At 35.9% G+C, this 23,304-nt stretch overlaps 1 protein-coding gene across 1 annotated transcript in view; it reads left to right on the top strand.

The window, feature by feature from the left end:
* The window catches only part of KCNU1 (potassium calcium-activated channel subfamily U member 1), a 150,371-nt gene that overhangs the window by 51,795 nt on the left and 75,272 nt on the right, over nt 1-23,304 (top strand). The window contains exons 11-18 of the mRNA XM_070252722.1: nt 380-485; nt 1,611-1,693; nt 2,819-2,888; nt 9,136-9,288; nt 12,535-12,647; nt 13,018-13,086; nt 16,716-16,805; nt 16,945-17,042. Of these exons, the coding sequence (XP_070108823.1) occupies nt 380-485; nt 1,611-1,693; nt 2,819-2,888; nt 9,136-9,288; nt 12,535-12,647; nt 13,018-13,086; nt 16,716-16,805; nt 16,945-17,042 (782 nt within the window). The remainder of the gene's footprint in view (nt 1-379; nt 486-1,610; nt 1,694-2,818; nt 2,889-9,135; nt 9,289-12,534; nt 12,648-13,017; nt 13,087-16,715; nt 16,806-16,944; nt 17,043-23,304) is intronic.

The raw sequence follows: 23,304 nt of genomic DNA, 5'->3' as shown, positions 1-23,304 counted from the left end.
ACAGATCATCAATTTCTTTCTCTTGTTTGTCAATTTTTTCTTCATATATTTAGAAGCTATTTTATTAAAGTCACAGTTGTTTTAAAATATTTTGTTTTTTGAATAATTGAATTGTTTTTATTTGATACTGAACTTCTGCAGTCTTTTGTTTAGTATTAACCTGATTCATATTTTTTCATATCACTATGATTGATTAAACTTGAGCTGCAGGCTCATCCCTGGAATTAAGGTAGTGGTGTCAATATTACTTAACCATGTGGATTAATGATGGAGGATGGATGTTTTCCAAGAGGAGAGTAAAGCTGGTATTTAAATGCACTAAATAAATCTGACAATCTCTAAACTAAAGTCAATCATCTTTGGCACATCGTTTGTCCAGGGCTCCTCCTTCTTTGGAATTAGAAACCATATTTAAGTGCTACATGGCCTATACAACTTTTGTTTCTGGATCTGCACTAAAGTGGGAGGATCTGAGGCGAGTTGCGGTAAGATCTAGTTCTTTTTCTCCTGGTACTTTTCCTAAGCTGCAAGAATTAAGAAGATAGGATGTATTGCTCTTTCAAAAGTTATTATGCCATGTTATTAAATTGGGGGAAATATGACTTCCTCAACTTTAAAAACTGATGATACGGGAAATGTACTAATTGACCTCCAAATGGTCCTTAAAACATATCAAGCAGACTTCATGCTTTCCCTGTACTTATTTAAATTATTTACTTCACTAAACTCTCTATATGTCTAGAACAGTTTTATTTTATCAGCCTAAGATATATGAAAAAGTTATGGCTAGCAAAACTGTGTTTGATCTTACTATGCAAATAGGATTTTTACCAGATGAGAGATTTCTAGGAGTCCATCACCTTCACCAAATTTTGGTAAACAAGTTGATATGCCTTCTGATAGGAGAAACATGAAGGAAAATAGCAGAAATCCCATTAAGGTTGAGATTAAAACTAATGAGCAACAGCCAACCCTCTAGACATCTTTCATTTGAGATCAAAGCCAGCTTCCTCTCATGTGTTAGGTTTCATAGAGTCATACAAACCAAAAGGCTTCAGTTTTTTAAGGCAGAGTTCTGTACATTTAACATAAAGTATGGAAACCAAAAATGACAGATACAGCATAATCTTTCTCTTCCCTGAAACTTAGTATTGTAAGAGCCACTTCAATAATTTTCCAGAACCTTAAGATTCAGAATCCACAAATATTTAATGACTGTTTACCTTGACCCAAGCAGACTTCAAGTTCCTCTATTCTTTGCCTATTCTGAAAGGTAAATAAATATATAGGTAGTTCTTTAAAAAGATCATATTACTCATCACTAGTCATAAATTGATGGTTATAGATGATAGGAAAATATAACTATGTTACTACACCCATTTTAAAGCAAGTTTACATCTATGTTGGAGACCCTGTGCCCTGGTCCATCTGCTACATCCCTTGCAGCATTTGCAGGATTATGATTCTGATGTAAAGACATCCTTATCAGAAGTCCTTCCCAAGTGTGTTCTCTTTCCTACTGGAAATTTTATAAGAAAACTCAAAAGGGGAGCACTAAAGCATTTCCCATGTAATTAACAAGATGGCTGCTGTTTAATCTTGAAGAATAGGTGGAATCTGCAGAAGCATGCCTGATTATAGCCAACCCTTTCTGCAGTGATTTGCATGCTGAAGATACTTCAAACATTATGAGGTAAGAAACTGGCATTGTGTTTTAGATGCTCCCGTGCTGATTTTATTTTTATCTCTTTTAAAATAAAGCCCAGTGCATAGGACTAAACAGGTGAAGATGTCATCTATCTGAGTACTAGATTCATCATATTTCAGGTTTCTGCCTATTTTTTTGTCCCAGAGGCTGCACAGATTATGAAAAAGGAAGTGAAAATAGAGTATCCTGAGTATCTATGTGCTTCTTCACATACTTTCTTGAAGTTTCATATGGATAATAGCTATCTAAATTTAAAAAGCAAGCATACAAATAACTGAAAACTGTTGAGATAGCACTCTTATAACTAACATCCTCTCCCCCTCAAAAAAAAAGAAAGATACCATGTGTGATTTGTGAATCTTATTAGTAGACTTTGCTTATTGGGGTTTTTATTCTTCTGTAATTCTAGTGAAAGACTGTACATGGTTCAATATGATATGCTTATAACTGTTGGCAAGTATTTCCCAGATGGCTAGAGTTAGCATTACCATCTTTAACTCTGAACTTTCTATGAGCAGGAACTTGACTTGTGGTAACACATTCAAACTAGCGTTGTGATGGCAATAGCATTGTGCCTAAGCCAGATGAAGTTTTGGCCCCTAGAGCAAAATAAATATACATAGCTAAAGGTGACTATACAAATAGGAAGAAACAGCTGAGAACTTAAACCACGCATAATACAGTAAATATGAGCTAGACCTTAGTTTCTTAATTTGTAAAATGAGAAAGTTGGATGAGACAATCTCCAAGCTGTTTCAAGCTATAGACAGTAATTCAATCTCTATTTTTTCCTGTAATTAATGTCTTTGAATTTGAAGGCTAAAATATATGGAACTGTTATTTCCTCCTCAAGAATTGGTCCCAGAAGACCACAGTTTCCTAATACTTAGAGATGACCTTTCCATAGATTTAGTTAACTAAGCCACTAAAAAAATAGCACCCTTCTGTGTTTATGCTATTAAACAGAACATTTTTAGAGAAGAGCATAATGATGAGCTTTATAATATGCTGTTTCCCTATGCTTACCCACACATCAATTTGAGTTGAATTGTATTACAAAACCATTGGCTATGGCACATCACTGATGAGCATATTTTGTTGTTTACGTAGGGTGCTCTCTATCAAGAACTATCACCCACAGACCAGAGTCATCATACAGATACTTCAATCCCATAACAAGGTATTGTAACATTCTAGCCTATCAAATCTCCTCTTATAGTCTTTGAAGCTAGATGAACTTAGTTCATCTAAGTAAATAGATGAACTTATTACTTGATAATGGGTCTACATGTAAAAAGTTTTTATCAGTTATAAGTGAAATTTGGAGTCTCATTAAGATTGCTATCACTTAAGAATGTAAATTGGGAAGAGATATATTTGTATACTTTAAAACCTGCTGCCTGAGGGTCTGTCTTTCAATCAGTCTGAATCCAGGTGCTTTTCAAGATCCTTACCTTTGGGACAGTGACAGGTCTTGGTACAGCCTCAATACTGGCAGCCACTAAAAATAAAGTAGGCTGCTTGAACAATCACAAAGGTTTGAAAGACAGCCAAGACCTAGGGCCAGGCTCAATGATAAAGTTCATCCTCTACACAAGACACACCTTAAAGACTGGGAGAGGTGGCTGTTTTATCTAATGCATAGAAACCAACACAGAGAGTCAAGGCAAATGTAAAAACGAAGGAATGTGTTCCAAACAAAAGAACAAGATAAAAAACCTCAGAAAAAGACCTTAATGAAATAGAGATTGGTCATTTATTTGATAGTTCAAAATAATGAGCATAAGGATGCTCACCAAGTTTAGGAGAAGAATGGATGAACAAAGTGAGAATTTCAACAAAGATACAAAATACGAGAAAGTAGTAAGTAGAAGTCTCAGAGCTGAGGAACACAATAACTTAACTGAAAAATACAGTAGAGAAGTTTGACATCAGACTAGACCAAGCAGAATAAAGAATCAGCAAACTTGATGACAGGGTAGTAGAATCCACCTGATCAGAATAGCAAAAAGAAAAAAAGAAGGAAAAATGGTGAAGACAGCTTAAAGAACTCATGGGACAACATAAAGCAGACCAACATTCACATTATAGGAGTGCCAGAAAGAGAAGAGAGAGAGAAAAGGGCAGAAAATTTATTTGAAGAAATAATGGCTGAAAATTTCTCTAACTTGGGGAAGGAAACAGATATCCAGGTCCAGGAACCACAGAAAGTTCCAAATAAGGTGAATTCAAAGAAACACACACCAAGACACATTATAAATAAATAGTGTGAAAAGTTGAAGAGAAGAAGAGAATATTAAAACCAGCAAGAGAAAAACAACTTGTCACATACAAGGGAACTCCCACAAAATTATCAGGAGATTTTCGACAGAAACTTTGCAGGCCAGAAGGCAATAGCACAATATATTCAAAGGGCTGAAAGAAAAAACTACCAACCAAGAATATTCTACCTGGAAAAGTTGTCATTCAGAAGCAAAGGAGAGATAAGGAGGTTTCCAGACAACAAAAACCAAAGGAGTTCATCACCATTAGACTGGTCTTGTTTTATGTAAGTCTTATAATAACTACAAAGCAAAAACCTACAGTAAATACACAATAGATAAAGAAAAAGGAATCTAAGCATACTACCATAGAAAATCATCAAATCACAAAGGAAGAGGGAAAAGAAGAAGAAAGGAACAGAGAAATTTAAAAACAGTCAAAAGACAAATTACAATAAGCACATAATTCTCAATAATTACTTTAAATACAAATGGACTAGATTTTCAAATCAAAAGGCATAGAGTGGCTAAGTGGATTACAAAAAAAGAAGAAGACCCATCTATATGCTGCTTACAAGAGACTCATTTCAGGTGTAAGGACACACACAGTCTGAGAGTGAAAGGATGGGAAAACATATTGCGTATCAATGGAAACCAAAAGAAAGCTGGGGAAGCTATACTTATATCAGATGAAATATATTTTAAAACAAAGATTGTAATAAGAGATAAAGAAGAGCATTACATAATGATTAAGGAGTCAATCCAGCAAGATAGTATAACATTTATAAATATTTATGCACCCAACATAGGAACACCTAGATATATAAAAGAAATATTAACATACCTAAAGAGAAAAATAGATAGCAATACAATAATAGTAGGGGACTTTAATGCTCAATTTTCATCAATAAATAGATTATCCGACAGAAAATCAATAAGGAACCAGTGGCCTTAAATGACACTTAAAAGACCAGATAGACTTAACAGACATATACAGAACATTCCATCCAAAAGCAACAGAATATACATTCTTTTCAAAAGCACATAGAACATTCTCCAGGATAGATCACATGCTAGGGCACAAAACAAGTCTTACTAAATTTAAGAAGGCAGAAATTATATGAAGCATCTTTTCAGACCACAAAGGTATGAAACTAGAAATTAATTACAAGGAGAAATTGGAAAATTTATAAATATGTCAAGATTAAACAACATTGAATAACCAATGGGACAATGAAAAAATCAAAAGAGAAACAAAAAAAATCTTGAGACAAATTAAAATGGATATACAACATACCAAAACTTATGGGATGCAGCAAAAGTAGTTTTAAGAGAGATGTTCACAGCAATAAATTCCAAACTCAAGAAACAAGAAAAATCTCAAACAACTTGATTTTATACCTCAAAGAATAAGAGGAATGAACAAAGCCCAGAGTGAGTAGAGGGAAGGAAATAATAAAGATCAGAGCAGAAATAAATGAAATAGAAGCCAAAATGAAAAGAGAGACCAAAAATGAAGCATTCAACAAAATAGAGACAATAGAAAAGATCAATGAAACTAAGAGCTGGTTTTTTTAAAAGATAAACAAAATAGACAAAGCTTTAGTTAGACTCACCAAGAAAAAAAGAGAGAGGACTGAATTTAAATCAGAAATAAAAGACGAGACATTACAACTGATACCACAGAAATACAAAGGATCATGAGAGAATACTATGAGCAATTAAATGCCAATAAGTTGGACAACCTAGGAGAAAAGGATCAATTCCTGGAAACATACAACTTACAAAGACAGAACCAAAAAGAAATAGAAAATCTGAACAGACCAATTACTGGTAAGGAGACTGAATCAGTAATCAAAAATTTCCCAACCAACAGAAGTCCAGGGCCAGATGGCTTCACTGGTGAATTCTACCAAACATATAAAAAAGAGTTAATACCAATCCTTCTCAAAATCTTGCCAAAAAATGGAAAAGGAAAGAATACTTCCAAATTCATTTTATGAGGTCAACATTACCCTGATACCAAAATCAGACAAGGATGCCACAAGAAAAGAAAATTAGAGGTCAATATCACTGATGAATATAGAAGCAAAAATCCTCAACAAAATATTAGGGAACCAAATTCAACGATACATTAGATGGATTATACCATGATCAAATTGGATTTATTCCAGGGATGCAAGGATGGTTTAATATCTACAAATCAATCAATGTGATATACCACATTAACACAATGAAGGATAAAAATCATATGATCATGTCAATAGATGCAGGAAAAGCATTTGACAAAATTCATCATCCATTTCTGATAAAAACTCTCAGCAAAGTGGGGTTAGAGGGAATGTACCTTAGCATAATAAAGGTCATATATGACAAGCCCACAACTAGCATCATCCTCAATGATGAAAAGCTGAAAGTTTTTCCTCTAAGATCAGGAACAAGACAAGGATGCCCACTCCCACCATTTTATTCAACTTAGTATTGGAAGTCTTAGTCAGAGCAGTTAAGCAAGAAAAAGAAAGAAAAGGCATCCAGATTGGAAAGGAATAAATCAAACTGTCACTATTTGCAGATGATATGATACTATTTATAGAAAACACTAAAGATTCCACCAAAAAACTGTTAGAACTAAGAAATGAATTCAGTAAAGTTGCAGGATACAAAGTCAATATACAAAAATCTGTTGCATTTCTGTATATTAATAGCCAACTATCAGAAAGAGAAATTAATAAAACAATCACATTTACAATGGCATCAAAAAGAATAAAATAGCTAGGAATAAATTTTACCTAGGAGGTGAAAGACCTGTACCATGAAAACTATAAGATATAAGACATTGATGGAAGAAATTGAGGAAGAAACAAATAAATGGAATGATATTCCATGCTCATGGATTAGAAGAATTAATATTGTTAACATGTCCATACTACCCAATGCAATCTAAAAATTCATTGAAATCCCTATCATAAGTCCAGTGGCATTTTTCACATAAGTAGAATAAAGAATCCTAAAATTTGTATAGAACCACAAAAGACTCCAAAATAGCCAAAACTATCTGAGAAAGAAGAACAAAGTTGGAGGCATCATGCTTCCTGATTTCAAACTATATCACAAAGCTATAATAATCAAAACAATATGGTACTGGCATAAAAAAATATACATAGATCAATGGAGCAGAATGGAGAACCCAGAAATAAACTCACAGCTATATGGTCAATTCATGACAAATAAGCCAAAAATATACTATAGGGAAAGAACAGCCTCTTCAATAAATTGTGTTGGGAAAACTGGACAGCCACTTGAAAAAGAATGAAACTGGACCACTATCTTATACCATATACAAAACTTTATTCAAAATTCATTAATGACTTGAGTGTACAGCCTGAAACCATAAAACTCCTTAAAGAAAATATAGGCAGTAAGCTTGACATGCATCTTGGTGATGATTTCTTTGGATTTAGCACCAAAAACAATGGCAACAAAAGCAAAAATAAACAAGAGGGACTACATCAATCTAAATAGCTTCTGCATAGCAAAGGAAACCATCAACAAAATGAGAAGGAAAACTACTAAATGAGAGAAAATATTTGCAAATCACATATCTGATAAGGGATTAATATCCAAAATATATAAAGAGTTCATATAACTCAATAACAAAAAAAATCCAATTAACAAATGGGCAGAGGATCTGAATAGACAGTTTCCCAAAGAAAACATACAGATGGCCAACAGATGCATGAAAAAGTGCTCAACATCACTAATCATCAGGGAAATGCAAATTAGAACCACAATGAGATATCGCTTTACATCTGTTGGAATGGCTATTATCAAAAAGACAAAGAATAACAAGCATTGGTGAAGATGTGGAGAAAAGAAAATCCTCGTGCACTGTTGGTGGGAATGCAAATTGGTGCAGCCACTATGGAAATCAGTACGGAAATTTCTCAAAAAATTAAAAATAGAACTACCGTATGATCCAGTAATTCCATTCTGGGTATTTATCTACAGAAAATGAAAACACTAACTCAGATAGATGCATGCATCCCTATGTTCATTGCAGCATTATTTACAATAGCCAAGACATGGAAATAACCTAAGTGTCCATCAATGGATGAATGTTTTAAAAAGATGCAGTGTATATGTATATATAATGGAATATTATTCAGCCATAAAAAAGAATGATATCTTGCCATTTGCAACAACATGGATAGAGCTTGAAGGCATTATGCTAAGTAAAATAAATCAGAGAAAGACAAATACCATATGATCTCACTTATATGTGGAATAAAACAAAAACAAACAACCCAGAACTCACAGATTGGTGATTGTTAGAGGTGGGGGTGGGGCTGGGTGAAATGGATGATGGGGGTCAAAAGATACCAACTTTCACACAAAATAAAGTATAAAATAAATAAGTCCTGAGGATGTAGTGTACAGCATGATGACTGTAGTTAATAACACTGTACTGTATATTCAAAAGTTGCTAAGACAGTAGATCTTAAAAGTTCTCATCACAAGCAAAAAAATTTGTAATCACTCTGGAAGTGGATGCTAACTAGACTTATTGTGGTGATCATTTCACAATATATACAATTACCAAATAGTTGTGTTGTACACCTGAAATTAATATAATATATGTCAACTATATCTTGATAAAACAGAACACATAAGACAAACGAACAAACAAAAAGATTGAAATTTGGGATACAATTAGAGATCTAAACCATTTGACCTGATTTTGCAACTCTAGCTATTTTTGTTTTCAGAAGTGGGAGAAGTTGACCGCTAACTACTTCCCTTTTTTCAATTGAAGTAGCATTGGTTTATAACATACAAATTTTGAGTGTACATTGCGACAACATGGATGGACCTTGAGGGTAACATGCTAAGCAAAATATGTCAGACAGAGAAAGATAAATACTGTAAGATTTCACTCATATGTAGAAGATAAAACAACAACAGCAGACACACACGTAGACACAGAGAATGGATTGATGGTCACCAATGACCACTTTTAAATGCTGAATTTGTTCTTTTCACTTTCACGGACCTGGGCATCATCAGTGTTTTCAAGTAAATTAAATGAAAGAAAGACATCCAGAAAGAAAGAACTTTCTCGAGGTATATTTATTCCTAATGCTTGTCCTATTTTCTACCACGAAACAGGTTTTTCTGCCAAAGATTCCCACCTGGAGCTGGATCGGTGGGGACAACATCATCTGCTTTGCTGAATTAACGCTTGGATTTATCTCCCAGGGCTGTTTGGTGCCAGGCTTGTGCACCTTTCTAACGTCTCTATTTGTTGAGCAAAACAGAAAGGTAACCTTGTAAATTGATGTTGAATCTTGGCTCTATCCCCATTTCCTCACATGCTAGGATCAGAAATAGAAAATAAAAATTCAGGAAAGCAAGAAGGCCCTAAGAAATGAGATTTGACTTCCACTTGAGCTGAGAAAGGTTTGAGAGATCTGGACCGAAGTCCTAGGTACTGCATTGATCTTGAGGGAGTTATTTGTCTTATTCTTGCCTAAGAGTATTTATCTGCAAAACAGAAACCATAACTCTGCTTTCTACCTGCAGCCCACTGTTATGAAAGTAAATGTATTCATAAAAGTAGAAGCACTTTGAGTTATTGAAAGTAGAAATATAAATAAAGGTTATATTATTAGTGGAGAAGTCGTATATTTAAATATAAATTAAAGGCAAAATAATTGACATAAATAACTCACCAAACAGAAATAACAATACAAATGATAATTAAAATCTAATTTTCCAGGTTATTTTTGGGACATTCCATGCAGTAATAATAATAGTGACCCCATACTATGTGCCTACTATGTGTTATACATTTTAAATATGTTTCCCCTCAGTAGGGTTTCAAGGTAGCATCCCAGTGATGGGTCAGTGAAGCCAACTAACTTGACTGTGTAGTAAGTTCGTGAATAGCAAAGGTGGAATTGTCTGACCTATGGTCCTACCACTGTGCCCCATTTGTTGGGTATCTACTCACAGTCTCCCACCTCAGATTCTTTGATGCCTTTGTCTGAGACAAAATAAGTGGTTAAAAGGGGTTATTGAAATGAACTACTATAGCACACAGAACAGCCTTCCAAATGCCAGTCCCATGAAATGCTCCAGGAAAGGTGTTCTGACTCTCAGCTGGCCTGATATCCTTTCTCCAAAGCCTCTTGGAGAGTGACCTTTCTCTCCATTTAATTATGAGTCCACATTTGCTTTTTCTTATACTCAATTTCCCTCTTGGCCTCTCTTTGCACTTGATTTCCTTTGTTCAAGAGTCAAAAAGTGTTTACATCTTTTCCAGTTCCTTCCCTGGTGCTGTTAAGAAAAGCAAAAGAGAGGAAATATGCTCTGGCCAGCAAAATGCTAACAGAAGAACACAGAATTCTTCTACAATTCCTTCTGTGAGTGTGAGGAGATACCATATACTGACAAATGGAAAAGACCATCGGCCACTGGGAAAGGGCTTGATGCTACTACAGTGAACATGCTTTAACTTTCACCTAATGGTCACTGTGTAGGGCCGGCCCAGGAAATGGCTTCTAAGGAAATTGTCTTTGCCTGTGTTGTATGCTTAGAGAGTGGAAGCTAACTGCAGCATCCGTTGTGACCATTGTGATTTTAATCTCCATGGCTGGAGAAAACAAATGGAATGAGAACTCCATATGTAGACTTTATCTCTTTTATGGAAATATAGAAGGTAGAGATGCAAAACCAGCCCTATTTTTTTGTTAATCTAAAGTTTTAACCTCCTCAAGGAGGGTGGACACTTGTCAATATTCGTCATACGATGGCTTTTGGAATACAGGAATTGAGAGAGAGAGATTTATGGTCGTGATAATTCTCTTTTTGTTTGTTTTGGAAGTGAAGTCTGACAACTTCTTTCAAAAATCCTAAACTGGGCAGTGAGGGTAAGGTCTTTTAATGCTGTACTCTGTACTGGTGCTTCGGATTCTGTAATGAACTATTAACTTGGGTTTAATGGCTAGAACTCCAGTGCCTTATGTCTCATTTTGGGGGGATTAAACACTTTTATTTTCTCTGACTGTCAGTTTCTGCGTCTATAAAATGAGAATTATTAGTCTCATAATCTTATTTTTCTAAGTATTGAGCTAATATTTGTAAAACTTCTGAGTACTCAGATTAGGAGACTTTAAATCAATGCAGTGTGTTTTGACTATATTGATTACATGATAAGAAATTATGGTCTGAAGAACATTTTTGGTTGGTTCTAGGCACGGAACATTGCCTTAAGCTTAAATTTAGATTAGATCTAATCTAACTGGTTTACTTGAACTCCCTGAATCTGCTATCCAAACCCTAAATCCATCTTGTCTCCCTGTTTCCATTTCTGATCTTTTAAAGACTCAAGAAGACTTCTCCATCTTCATGGTTACCATTTTTTATCCTCTTTCAAAACTGAAACATTTAGATTAAAAGGTCAAAGCTAAGTTCTTTAGTAAAGGGGACTTAAATAGTGGTATTAACTGCCCAGCAAGGTGACCCCCCCCTCCCCAACAGAGGAATTTAAGAAAGTGGGAAAAAGCAGAGGATTCAGCTGAATCTTGGGAAGAGGATGATGTGTGCCCAGATTGCCTGAAATAGGTGGTCCTTTTTAGCAAGGCAGAATTTCTTGTTTGTGTGTATGTTTTTGTTTTGTTTTTCCTAAACCACAAGATGGCCACCTGAGGAGTATTTTTGAATTGTCCCTAACTCTCCACTGCTCCAGTGTTTCAGAGTTTATAGAAATTCCAGACTTTCATCTGAGGTTCTGGGCTTTAAGGTGCCTGTCCTGACATGTCAGAGCAGTTGGTGGTGATTCTGATGGCAACAGGTGGGGGAGAATGAGGACGAGATAAATATAACTAAATTCCGGGAGATCTTACACTAATATCAGAGATGAGTTACCTAACAACCCTGCTCCACTCAGGCTGCATTTAGCCTTTTTGAGAGAGAGTCTTCTCCCTTCACAGCTACCATTTCTCTAGAAATCTTCTGCTGTCCTTGATTTGTACATTCTCATTTCCATTGATTAGGATGGCTCTCTGAGTTCCTTTGATCCTATGAAGGGTTCTGATACTGGGCAGAAGCCATGAAAAGTTTTTCTTTGTGGTATGTGGTTAGTAGAAAACTGATATGTTTAAAAATCAAACATAATATGTTAAAAAACTAGCCATATCTAGAGAGAGACAACTTAGCTTCTATATATTCTTCCCATCTTATTTGTTACTGACTCAAAAACCAGTCTACATTGCTGAAAATTTTAGGAAAAGAATTGTAATTTCCAGCAAGGAGTCTTGGATACCATCTGGGAAGAAACTAAGTCATAATACTTCCACTTCATTCTGAACTCTCGAGTGAAGACAGTGGAGATGCATCTTTTAGTTCTTCCTTTGACATTTCTCTGGTTAAGCAGTAGGACAAATCTCCTTTCTATGACCTAAGTGCAATAGGTACTGGATTGCTGCTTAGCAGAATATACAACTTGAATGACAACATCCTACATTCCATGGTATTGTGCTTCATGTGGCATGGTTGTTTTTCCAGATTTCTCCTAAATGGCCCTGGCAAAAATATTTCTTTAATGGCCTGAAGAACAAAATCCTGACTCAACGTCTCTCTGATGACTTTGCTGGAATGAGTTTTCCTGAAGTTTCCCGGTAAGCTCAGAGAAATACTTTCTTCATTCATTATGCAACGACATTCTTTCAACAATGTTCATTGAGGGCTCACTGTAGGCTAGGCTCCACGACAAACACTTAAGACATAAGAATGAAGAAGTCTGAGAATCTGCAACCTAAAAGTTTACAGCCTATGTGGGACAATTTCATCCCTGTCCCAGTTGGCAAGCTGGCCGTGAGTTACTTCAGGATGGATTCACTTAGAAGTTAACATTCTACATTTGGGAGGCCCTTCCTTTGCTGAGGGGCTGGTGTTCTCCCAGGTGGATATCACAAAGCTTGGTCATACTATTTTGAGCTAGCGCCCTGCTCGCCTCTCTTTCCTCACAGTGCTTGTCTTCCTTCCCAGGCTCTGCTTTGTGAAGATGCACCTCCTGCTGATAGCCATCGAACAGAAACCCACAGTTCACGGTTACTGGTACCAATGAGCCTTCAAATCTCTTCAGTTTTTCATCAGACGAGAATCTTTATGATTAAGACTTTTCCAAAAGTACAGCCATAACTAAGCATTTTGCCATTTGTCGAGAGCCAGCCTATTGGGCGCCCAGGCTGCTGTGGTGCATTTAGTACTGTCTCTAACGATTGGGGTTAGAATCTAATGACTGGGGTTAAAATGATTACCCTAGTGGGTACACAGGCCTTTTTCTACAGCCCTGCCCCAATTCTCTCTCATGAGCAGGGGAGAGAAGAAATGGTCACTTTCTTAGATCTGTTCTTCTTAGTATACTACCAGATCTTGCAAATCTTGACCAGGAAACAATCCTATGAAATAGAATTATTTGTGATAAACATGTCCCCACAAACTCTGGTCTTAGAAACAAATCTGCAAAGTATGGCAAAACAGGAATCTGACTGGCCCACTAGAAAAAGTCTGCTGTTGATAAAGCTGCTGGGTAGGTAAAGGAAAGAGGTAACATTATCAGGCCACCAGCATTTCCTGAGAACCCATATTCGATAATATGAGAGGTAAGAGAAGTTATCATGTAATAAAAAAGAAAATCTAGGATAAACGGAAAAGGAATAAGCCACAATGATACAGAGATGTAAGATGCTGAAAAATAAGAAAAAGTGGCAAATGGACCAGGGAACAAGAAAGGCTGTTACGTTGGCTTATGAGTGTTTTTTAGTAGAAAACTAACTTGAATGAAATTGGAATCAACAACTGGATTCTGATCCTGATTATAATTTGCTAGTCCTGTGGCCTTGGAGAAGTGTTTATCATATGTGAAATGAGGAAATCATAGTTAATACCTAAGACCCCTTCCAGCTCTGAAATTGACATTACCAGGAGCCCTGGAATTATAGGGAAATAGTCAAAATTCAGTAATTTTGAATCATCTGATATGGACTACGAAAGGATGATTTTGTACGAAATGTTGGGAAAGAAGAAAAGATATGTCTAAGTAGAGAGGATGCAAAAGATATCTGGGCAAAAGAAATTAGTGGAGTACTGTATAAGCAAGTCATTAAGGAGACAATAATGAATAGTATTGTCTGGCTGGCTAAATTCTATTTAACAATCCTGCCACACTCAAGAAAACTTCAATCTCTAGACCTATGCACAAATGGCCTTTCTACTGGAAATAGGTCATGGTAAAAAGATGAAGTCTTAGAATCATAAGGCAGGCTGTTTGGGTTTCAGACTGGCCCAAACTTGATCAAGTTTTACCATCTTTGGCTTTGTATCAGAATTATTTGCAAAGTTTTAAAGACGTGTGGATTCCAAAACCCCACTTCTGAACTTTATAAATCAAAATCTCCATGGGTGAGGGTCTGAGAATTTTTAAGTCCCATGATATAGACAGTTTATTCACTGGTATTTGGAAACTACTGGACCAAATGTTCTCAGGATCCTTTCCAACTCTAACATCCTAGTTTTATGTAAACTTTATTAAGATGACTATTAAGACATTCTAGACAGGAAACATGAATATTTTTTAAGCAGCTAATTTCCACATATATTCAAGAGGTCCTGGTGCTGTTTACTACCTAGCACACACCTACCCTCAGTGAAAGAGGAACCTGCTCCAAAATAGATTTAACTTTGGTTTCTCATCTAAAAGTCAGGTGAATCAAAGGGATTAAAACCTGATGTGGCAAAATATTGATAACTGCAGTCTCCTACATGATTGCTACTTCATGACCAACAGTGCTGTAAGCATTGTACTTACATTAACTCTTGAATCCTCACAACAATGCTATGAGATGGTTACACCTTTTAGTTGCATTTTGCAGAGGAGGAAGCTGAGGCCCAGAAAGGTTAAAAAGCAAGCTCACACCACTCCCAAGTGGCAGAGCCAGAATCTGAACTCGGTCTTGTTTCTGTGGCTGTGCTTCTCATCACAAAGCTGTGCTAAATCCACCACAGCGACTCTAAGTGGAAGGAAAATAGGGCATCTCAGTGGCTGGGTGAGTATGCTGGAAAACTGGGGAAAAGCTATCTTTTCTCACCTTTTATTTTCTCTTCTAATTGACACACTTGAACAGACTCTAAGACTTGCAAAAGCCCTGGATAATCATAAGGATTTGTCTTAGGGGATAATTTGTCCCCTGCTAAGAGATAAAGCTGGATCTGACCCCAGATCTAGTTAATGTTCTTGGTTTGTTCCAGTGGCGAACATGCTCTAATAGCACGGCTGGCCATGACTCATGAAGGGGCATCAAGCAATAATGCCAGTTTGGGAAAATCTTCAAAAGAAGTTCACCTCTTCTTTCAAATGCAACCAGAGATATGATCATGACTGTATCTTCATAACTAAATATTTAACATAAGCGCAGAGAACCCTCTCGTAAAAAAAAAAGAAAAAAGGAGATATGAAGATACAACTAAGCACACGCTTGCTAACTAGTGAGCATCAACCAATACTATTTAGGGGATAGAGGGCACAAGTCCATGGTCTTTCTCTTTCAAAGTTAAAAATAATTGTTCCACTCATTAATATCAGTCCGTTCAATAAATTCAGTGTTGAAAAAATATCACCCAGTTGTCTCAGGTGATAATCTACCTGAATATGGCTATTCAGCCTCTTTCTGCCTTGGCGTAGGCTGAAGAGCTTTCATTGTGCAAGCCCTTTTATATTTGTAAGGCTCTAACACTTGCACGTTACTTGAGAGTACCCTAACAACAAAATAAACTTCGCCAAAATGAAGACTTGACCCTTTTTCAATGTGACTATAAAAGCAGTGTGATTTAAAGGAGGAAAGGAGTACTTTTGTACCATGTCCAAACAAAATGAGGGGAGGTATGGGTTTATAAGACCTCACCGTACCAGAGGTCTGAAATAAAGGAAATAAAAACAGGAGATCCTGACAAACATAAGGAGAAATGTGAGGAACTCAAATAGGCATATGTAACGTGAAGAGTAATATTAATGAGTAATGGAGTACTGCATCAAGGAGTATCATGGATGAAATTTATAAGACAGCATCTTCAAACACACAAACTTTAAGAAAATAGAAAATCAAAATGTTCAAGTAATATAGAAATAGAAACAATTCATACGGTTCCTGCTCTCAAAAATCTTGCGGTCAAAATAGACAAAAATAAAGTCAAAAGAAATATACAGGTTCAAAAATAGTACAGGTGAACAAAAGGAACTTTTGAATCCAGCTGGTTAATTTGACATAATTTAATTTTAAATGGCAAGTAGCCTAAGGATGAACACCTCTACTATGACCGTAAGACTAGCAACTGTGTGGCCTTGGCCAATTTGGCATTGGATTCACAAGGCTCCATGCAGCTAAGTTGGATTGACCATCTCAGATTCAGGACAGAGTCCAGGGAGGGGGCTCACCCTTAAGCACAGCTGTGTATGCAGCTCAGCAATTATGTTGTGACGTGGCTCCCCTTAGTGTATTTAGCAGTAATGAAACAAAGAATTAAATATAGTCAAATTCACATTTTCTACTGCATTTGGCAGTAAAAGGGGATTGAATCCTATTAACCCTTCAATTTAGAGAATCCATTGGTAATGACAGAATGAAATACCAAATATTGCCACAGAAATTGGAGAGAAAAATTACTGTATTTTTATTTTCTGTTTCCAGTGGTCTGGTACTAAATCCATCTGCACAAGTTAAGCTGCATAAGAACACATTAGGGTTCTTTATTGCTGAATCTGCAAAGGAAGTCAGAAGGTAATTTTTTTTTTTATCACTTTACAGGGAGAAAGTCCTAAAGCAAATGCAACTTAATGGCAGGCAGACTGAGTCAGCATCATGCTCCCTTTGTGTTAAGCCTCACATAAGTCCTTCTTGATTTGTCTTCATTGTCCAGAGCCTTCTTTTACTGTACCAGCTGTCACAGTGATGTGCATGTTCCTGAGCTAATAGAAGAATGTAGCTGCAAACACAAGAGCCATCGATTCACCACAGGTAACTGCACTTCGTATCTGGCTGTCCTCAGCCCAGCTTCTGGGGGCATGTCTCTTAAAAGACAATGCCCATCTGAACTTGGCCAGGAAGTGGCAGACATTTCCCCATTGGGCATACAAGACCTGAGAATCAGTCTTTTAGAGCTAGAAGAAACCTTGCTAGTCATCCAGTTCAACTCCTTCACAGGCTAGACAGATGAGTTTCAAAAGTGATTCAGTGATGTTGTCCAAACTCACAAAGCCTGTTGGGGGCCTGCCCAACTCAATCCCAAGCACGCTGACTTTCAGCCATTGTTTGCTCGCTACATCGCACTGGTCTCCCTAACTTCAGTCTGGAAGTTCAGCCTGTATCTGACTGCTTGGTTGGCCATAAGGATGCCACCTCATGACCATGCCCTTTTGTTAAAATTAAATTTTTTACTGAGATATATTTGACATACGACATTGTGTAAGTTTAAGGTATACAACATATTGATTTGCTACATTTGTATTGCAATATGATTACCAGTGTATCCTTAGCTAACACCTCTATCGTGTCACTTAATTATCCTTTCTTCTCGTGTTGGGAACAATACCATCCCTTGAGGGATCTGCTTCCTTCATGGATTGCAGGGAGTTTAAAATTTACTCATCCTGACACAGTGTTGAGGAAAAGTAACTTTCTCTCTTTCCTCTAGTTGAACTCAATAGCTTGCCAAGAATCCTTTCTACTCAGTAGCGGGAAAAGAAAAATTAATCTCAAGCATTCATGATAACTTAGTCCCATCTGGTTTAAAACTTAATCTCTTTCAGGTATGTTAAAATTCTTTGGGTAAAACCCCAGTGTCTCAACATTTAAACTTAATCAAGTCAAAATTTCAACTTCCTATCAGGACTATTCTTATCTCTAAGGTTCTTATCCTCTCCTTCTCCCCCCAGCATTCTATTTCAATGCAGGAGTAAACTTGCTTAACATCACAATTGCTCTTATAGTGCACAGCAAGACATCCTTTCATGCAAGTACTGACTGGTCCCTGAGGTGCCTCATTCCCTTTGGTCTGTGTCAGTTTCTGTGACCTCTGCATCAGCAGCCAGTGACTCTCTTCCTCCTGGCTTTGGGTCGCCTTCTGTCATTTGTTGCTGAAATCCATTGTCCCTGCCATAGCTTCCGGTCTTGAGGTCTCCAAAGCCACTTTTCGCATATTCGTAGTCTTTTCATCCATATGTTATTTTGGTTTCTTGGCCATTTGGGATTTTTCAATCTCCCCATGTGTGTACGTATGTCAGGATGTGGGAACATGGGTGGATGTCCTCTCAGGCACTCTCCCTGCTAAAACACACGTGCCACCAGGTCTCCTCTTCTGTAGTCATCTTGTGTTGTTACTAAACACTCCTGCAAGTACACTCCACCAAAAATCCACATGAAAAGGGAAGCACCTCTCTCATTTTCTCCCCTTGCACACCACAAAACTATCATATTTTCCTTGTCTAGCTACCCCTCAACAACCTGAAACATTAGGTGTGTGTATAGGGTGGGGGAGACTGGGTCCTTTCTCAGGCTCTGTCATTTTTCCTAATAGCTTTATCGAGACGTAATTCAAATACCATTAAATAAATACCATATTGATTTAAAGTATATAATAGCTCAGTGGGTTTTAGTTTGTAAACAGACTTGTGTAACTACCCCCACAATCAATTTTAGAACATTTTCTGTACCTCAAAAACAAACTCCATACTCAATAGTGGTCACTCCTTATTCTCTTCTTCCCACACCCCTAGCAACCACTGGTCTACTTTCTGTCTTTACAGATTTGCCTGTTCTGGTTGTTTCATGAAAAGAGAATCGTACAGTGTGTGGCCTTTTGTGTCTGGCTGCTTTCCCTTAGCTGTGTTGTAGCATGTATCAATAGTTCATTTCCTTTTATGGCTGAATAATACTCCATTGTATAGATATACTTTATTTTCTTTGTTCATGCATCTGTTGATGGACATTTGGATTGTTTCTACCTTTTGGATATTGTGGATAATGTTGCTATGAATATTGATGCGCAGATATGTGCTTGAGTTCCTGCTTTCAATTTTTTGTGGATATATCTGGAAGTAGAATTGCTCAATCAAGTATTAATTCTATGTTTAATTGTTTTTTTTCAAGGAGGTTTATCCATGAGCTAACATCTGCTGCCAATCCTCCTCCTTTTGCTGAGGAAGACTGGCCCTAAGCTAAGATCTGTGCCCATCTTCCTCTACTTCATATGTGGGACGCCTGCCACAGTATAGCTTGACAAGCGGTGCATAGGTCCCCACCCGGGATCTGAACTGGTGCACCCCGGGCCACCAAAGCGGAACGTGTGAACTTAACTTCTGTGCCACCGGGCTGGCCCATATGTTTAATTTTTTGAGGAACTACCATACTGTTTTCCACAGCAACTGCATCATTTTACATTCCCCACCAGTAATGCACAAGGATTGCAATTTCTCCACATCCTATCCAATACTTATTTTCCTTTTTTTAAAATAATACCCATCCCAATGGGTGTAAAGTAGTAGCTTATTGTGGTTTTAATTTGAATTTCCCTAATGGTTAATGATGTTGACCATCTTTTCATGAAGATCTTAATGGCTATTTGTATATCTTCTTTGAAGAAATATCTATTCAGATCCTTTGCTCATTTTTAAATTGGAGTATTGTCTTTCTATTATTGAGTTATATAAGGTCTTTATGTATTTTAGATATATGTCCCTTTTCAGATTTGCAAATATATCTCCTATTTTGTGATTTGTCTTTACATTTTCTTCATATAATTTGAAGCACAGAAATGTTAAACTTTGTTGAAGTCCAATAATGTATTTTTCCTTTTGTCGCTTGTGCTTTTGTGGAATATTGAAGAAGGCTTTGACCAACCTAAGGTCATGAAAAGTTTACTTCAATATTTTCTTCTAAGAATTTTATATTTTTAGCTCTTACATTTAGGTCCATGATCCATTTTGAGTTGATTTTTGTGTATGGTGTGAGGAAACAATACAAGTTCATTCTTTTCAATATGGATATCCACTTGCTAAGCACCATTTTGTTCCAAAGGCTGTTCCTTCCCTATTGAACTATTCTTGGCACCTTTTGAAAAAACAGCGGACTTAAAAGTGTGCGTTTATTCCTGGAATCTCAATTCTGTTCCATTAGTCTATGTGTCTAGTTTTATGCCAGTACCACACTGACTTGATTACTCTAGTTTTATGTTTTGAAATTAGGAAATATGAATCTTCCAACTTTGTTATTCTTTTTCAAGATTGTTTTGATTATTCTGGTTCCCTACATTTCCACATGAATTTTAGGATAAACATGTCAATTTCTGTAAAGAAGCCAGCTGGGATTTTGACTGGAATTTTGTTGAATCTGTAGGTCAATTTTAGATACACTGCCACTTAACTATGTAAGTCTTCTGATCCATGAACATGTGATGTCTACATCTATTTAGGTCTTTAATTTCTTTCGATTATGTTTTATAATTTTCAGATAATAGGTCTTACACTACTTTTGTTTTTAAGTATTTAATTCTTTTTTAATGCTATTGTAAATGAAAATTTTTTCTTGATTTTGTTTTCAGATGATCCATTGTACATGTATAAAAATACAATGGATTTTTGTATATTGATCTTGTATCTGCAACCTTACTGAATTATTTTAGTAGGTCTAATATTTTTTTGTTACATTTTATTTCATTTGCTTGCCTAATTGCTCTGGAATTGTCTCCACTACAATGTTGAATAGAAGTGGTAAAAGCTTGTATCCTTATTTTGTTCTTGACCTTAGGAGAAAGCGTTAGGTATGATCTTAACTGTGGGTTTTTCATAGACGCCTTTTATGTGTTTGAGGAAGTTTTCTTCTATTCTCAAATTGTTAACTTTTTTTTCTTTTTTTATAGTGAAGCATTTTGGCCTTTGTCAAATACTTTTTTTTAATAAGGATGTGGTTCTTGTCCTTTGTTCCATTGAAGTGGTATATTACATTAATTGATTTTCAGATGTTAAACCAATCTTGTGTTCCAGGAGTAAACCCCATTTGGTCATAGGGTAAAGTCCTTTGTATATGTGCTAGGTTTTGTTTGCTAGCATTTTGTTGAGGAAGTGTGCTTCTATATTCAACAGAGATGTTGGACTATGGTTTCCTGCTTTTTGTCATGTCTTTGTCTACTTTTGCCATCATGGTAAAATTGGAAGCAAAGAATGAATTGGGAAGCCTTCTCTCTTCTTCTCTATTTTGGAAGAGTTTGTGAAGTAACCCTTCTTTAAACATTTGACAGAATTTTAATGTTGAAGCCATCTGGGCCTGACTTTATTTTTTGATTTTTAATTCAATCTCTTTACTTGTTATAGATCTATTCAGATTTGCTATTTCTTTTTGATACAGTTTTCGTGGTTTTGTCTTTCTATGAATTTGTTCATTTAATTCATATCAAATTTGTTCACAAATAACGAATTGTATACAAAAGTGTTCTCTTATAATCCTTTTTATGTTTGTCAGGTCAGTAGTAAAATCCCCCCATTTATTAACATGAGTGTCCCCTCTTTTTTGTGACCAGTCTTGTGAAAGTGCTGGTCAGTTTTGTTGGGTTTTTCAAAGAATCAACTTGTGTTTTAATTGATTTTTCTCTATTTATTTTTTATCTTTTAATTAAATTATTTCCACTCTAATTTTTATTATTTCCTTGTTTTAGCTTGATATGGGTTAATTTGCTTTTCTTTTCTCAGTGTCTTAAGGTGAAATTTTAGGTTAGGTCATTGATTTCAGATCTCTTTTCTTCTTTAGTAAATATAGGCATTTACATCTATAAATTTTCCTCTAAGCACTCTTTAGGGGCATGCCATATTTTTGATATGTTGTGTTTTTATTTTCATTCATCTAAAAGTATTTTGTAATTTCACTTGTGATTTCTTTTTTTAACCCATTGGTTATTTAGGAGTGTGTTGTTTTTATTTTCACATATTTATGAATTTCTTTAATTTTCTCATTTCATTCCATTGTTATTGGAGAGCATACTTTGTATAATTACAATATTCTAAAATTCGTTGAGGCTTGTTTTATGGCCTAGTACGTGATCTATCCTGGAGAACATTCAACGCATACTTGAGAAGACTATGTATTCCTCTGCTGTTGACTGAAGTCTTCTACAGATGTCCTTTAAGTCTAGTTGATTATAGGGCTGTTCAAGTCTTCTATTTCCTTGCCGATCTTCATCTAGTCATTCTATCTATTATTAAAAAGTAGGGTATTGAAGGCTCCAGTTACTACTGTTGAATTGTTTATTTCTCCATTCAAATATGTCAGCTTTGTGTCATGTATTTTGGATTTCTACTGCTACATGTGTATGTGTCTGTATTTGTTATATCTTTTTGATAGACTGACCATTTTATCATTACAAAATGTCTCTGTCTTTAGTAACATGTTTGTCTTAAATTCTATTTTGTGTGAAATTAGTATAACTACTCTACCTTTCTTTGATTACCATGTGCATGAAATATCTTGTTTCATCCTTTTTCCTTCAACCTGTTAGTATCTTTGAATCTAAAGTATGTATCTTGCATGCAGCATACATATGGAGCATTTTTTTAATCCATTCTGCAAATCCCTGCCTCTTTATTGCAGAGTTTAGTCCATTCACGTTTAATGTAATTACTGTTAGTATTTACATTTACCATTTTGCTGTTTGTGTTGTCTATGTGATATCTTTTTTAGTTCTTAAATCATTTATTACTTCTTTCTTTTGTGTTAGATATTTTCTAGTGCACCATTTTAATTCCCTTGCCATGTATTTTCATATACATCTTTGAGTTATGTTCTTGGTAATTGGACTGAGGTTTGCCACTAACATTACAGTGTATAACAATCTAGTTTGAATGAATCCAAAATTAATTTCCATTATATACAAAACTTTGTTCTTATATAGTTCCATTTCCTCCCTTTATGTTCTTATCATCACAAATCATATCTTTATATATGTGTGCCCATCAACATAGATTATCTTTGTGGAGTCTAAATGTAATCACAAGGGTCTTTGTAAAAGGGAGGCAAAAGGAGGGGATTTAACCACATATATAAGAGAAAAAGCCTTGAAGTGAAAGAAAGCAATGTAAAGAGATTCAGAGAGAGATGTTATACCACTGTCTTTGAAGAGGGAGGAAGGGGCCACAAGGCAAGGAATGTTGTTTTAAGCTATCAAGTTCATGGTAATTTGCTACAGCATTATAGGAAAATAATTCACATAGAGTAATAGTTTTCATCAAATTTG

The sequence above is a fragment of the Equus caballus genome, chromosome 27, assembly GCF_041296265.1.
Source record: "Equus caballus isolate H_3958 breed thoroughbred chromosome 27, TB-T2T, whole genome shotgun sequence".
Lineage (NCBI taxonomy): Eukaryota > Metazoa > Chordata > Mammalia > Perissodactyla > Equidae > Equus > Equus caballus.
The sequence above is the reverse complement of the archived record's forward strand: the minus strand, read 5'-3'. Positions and strand labels throughout refer to the sequence as shown.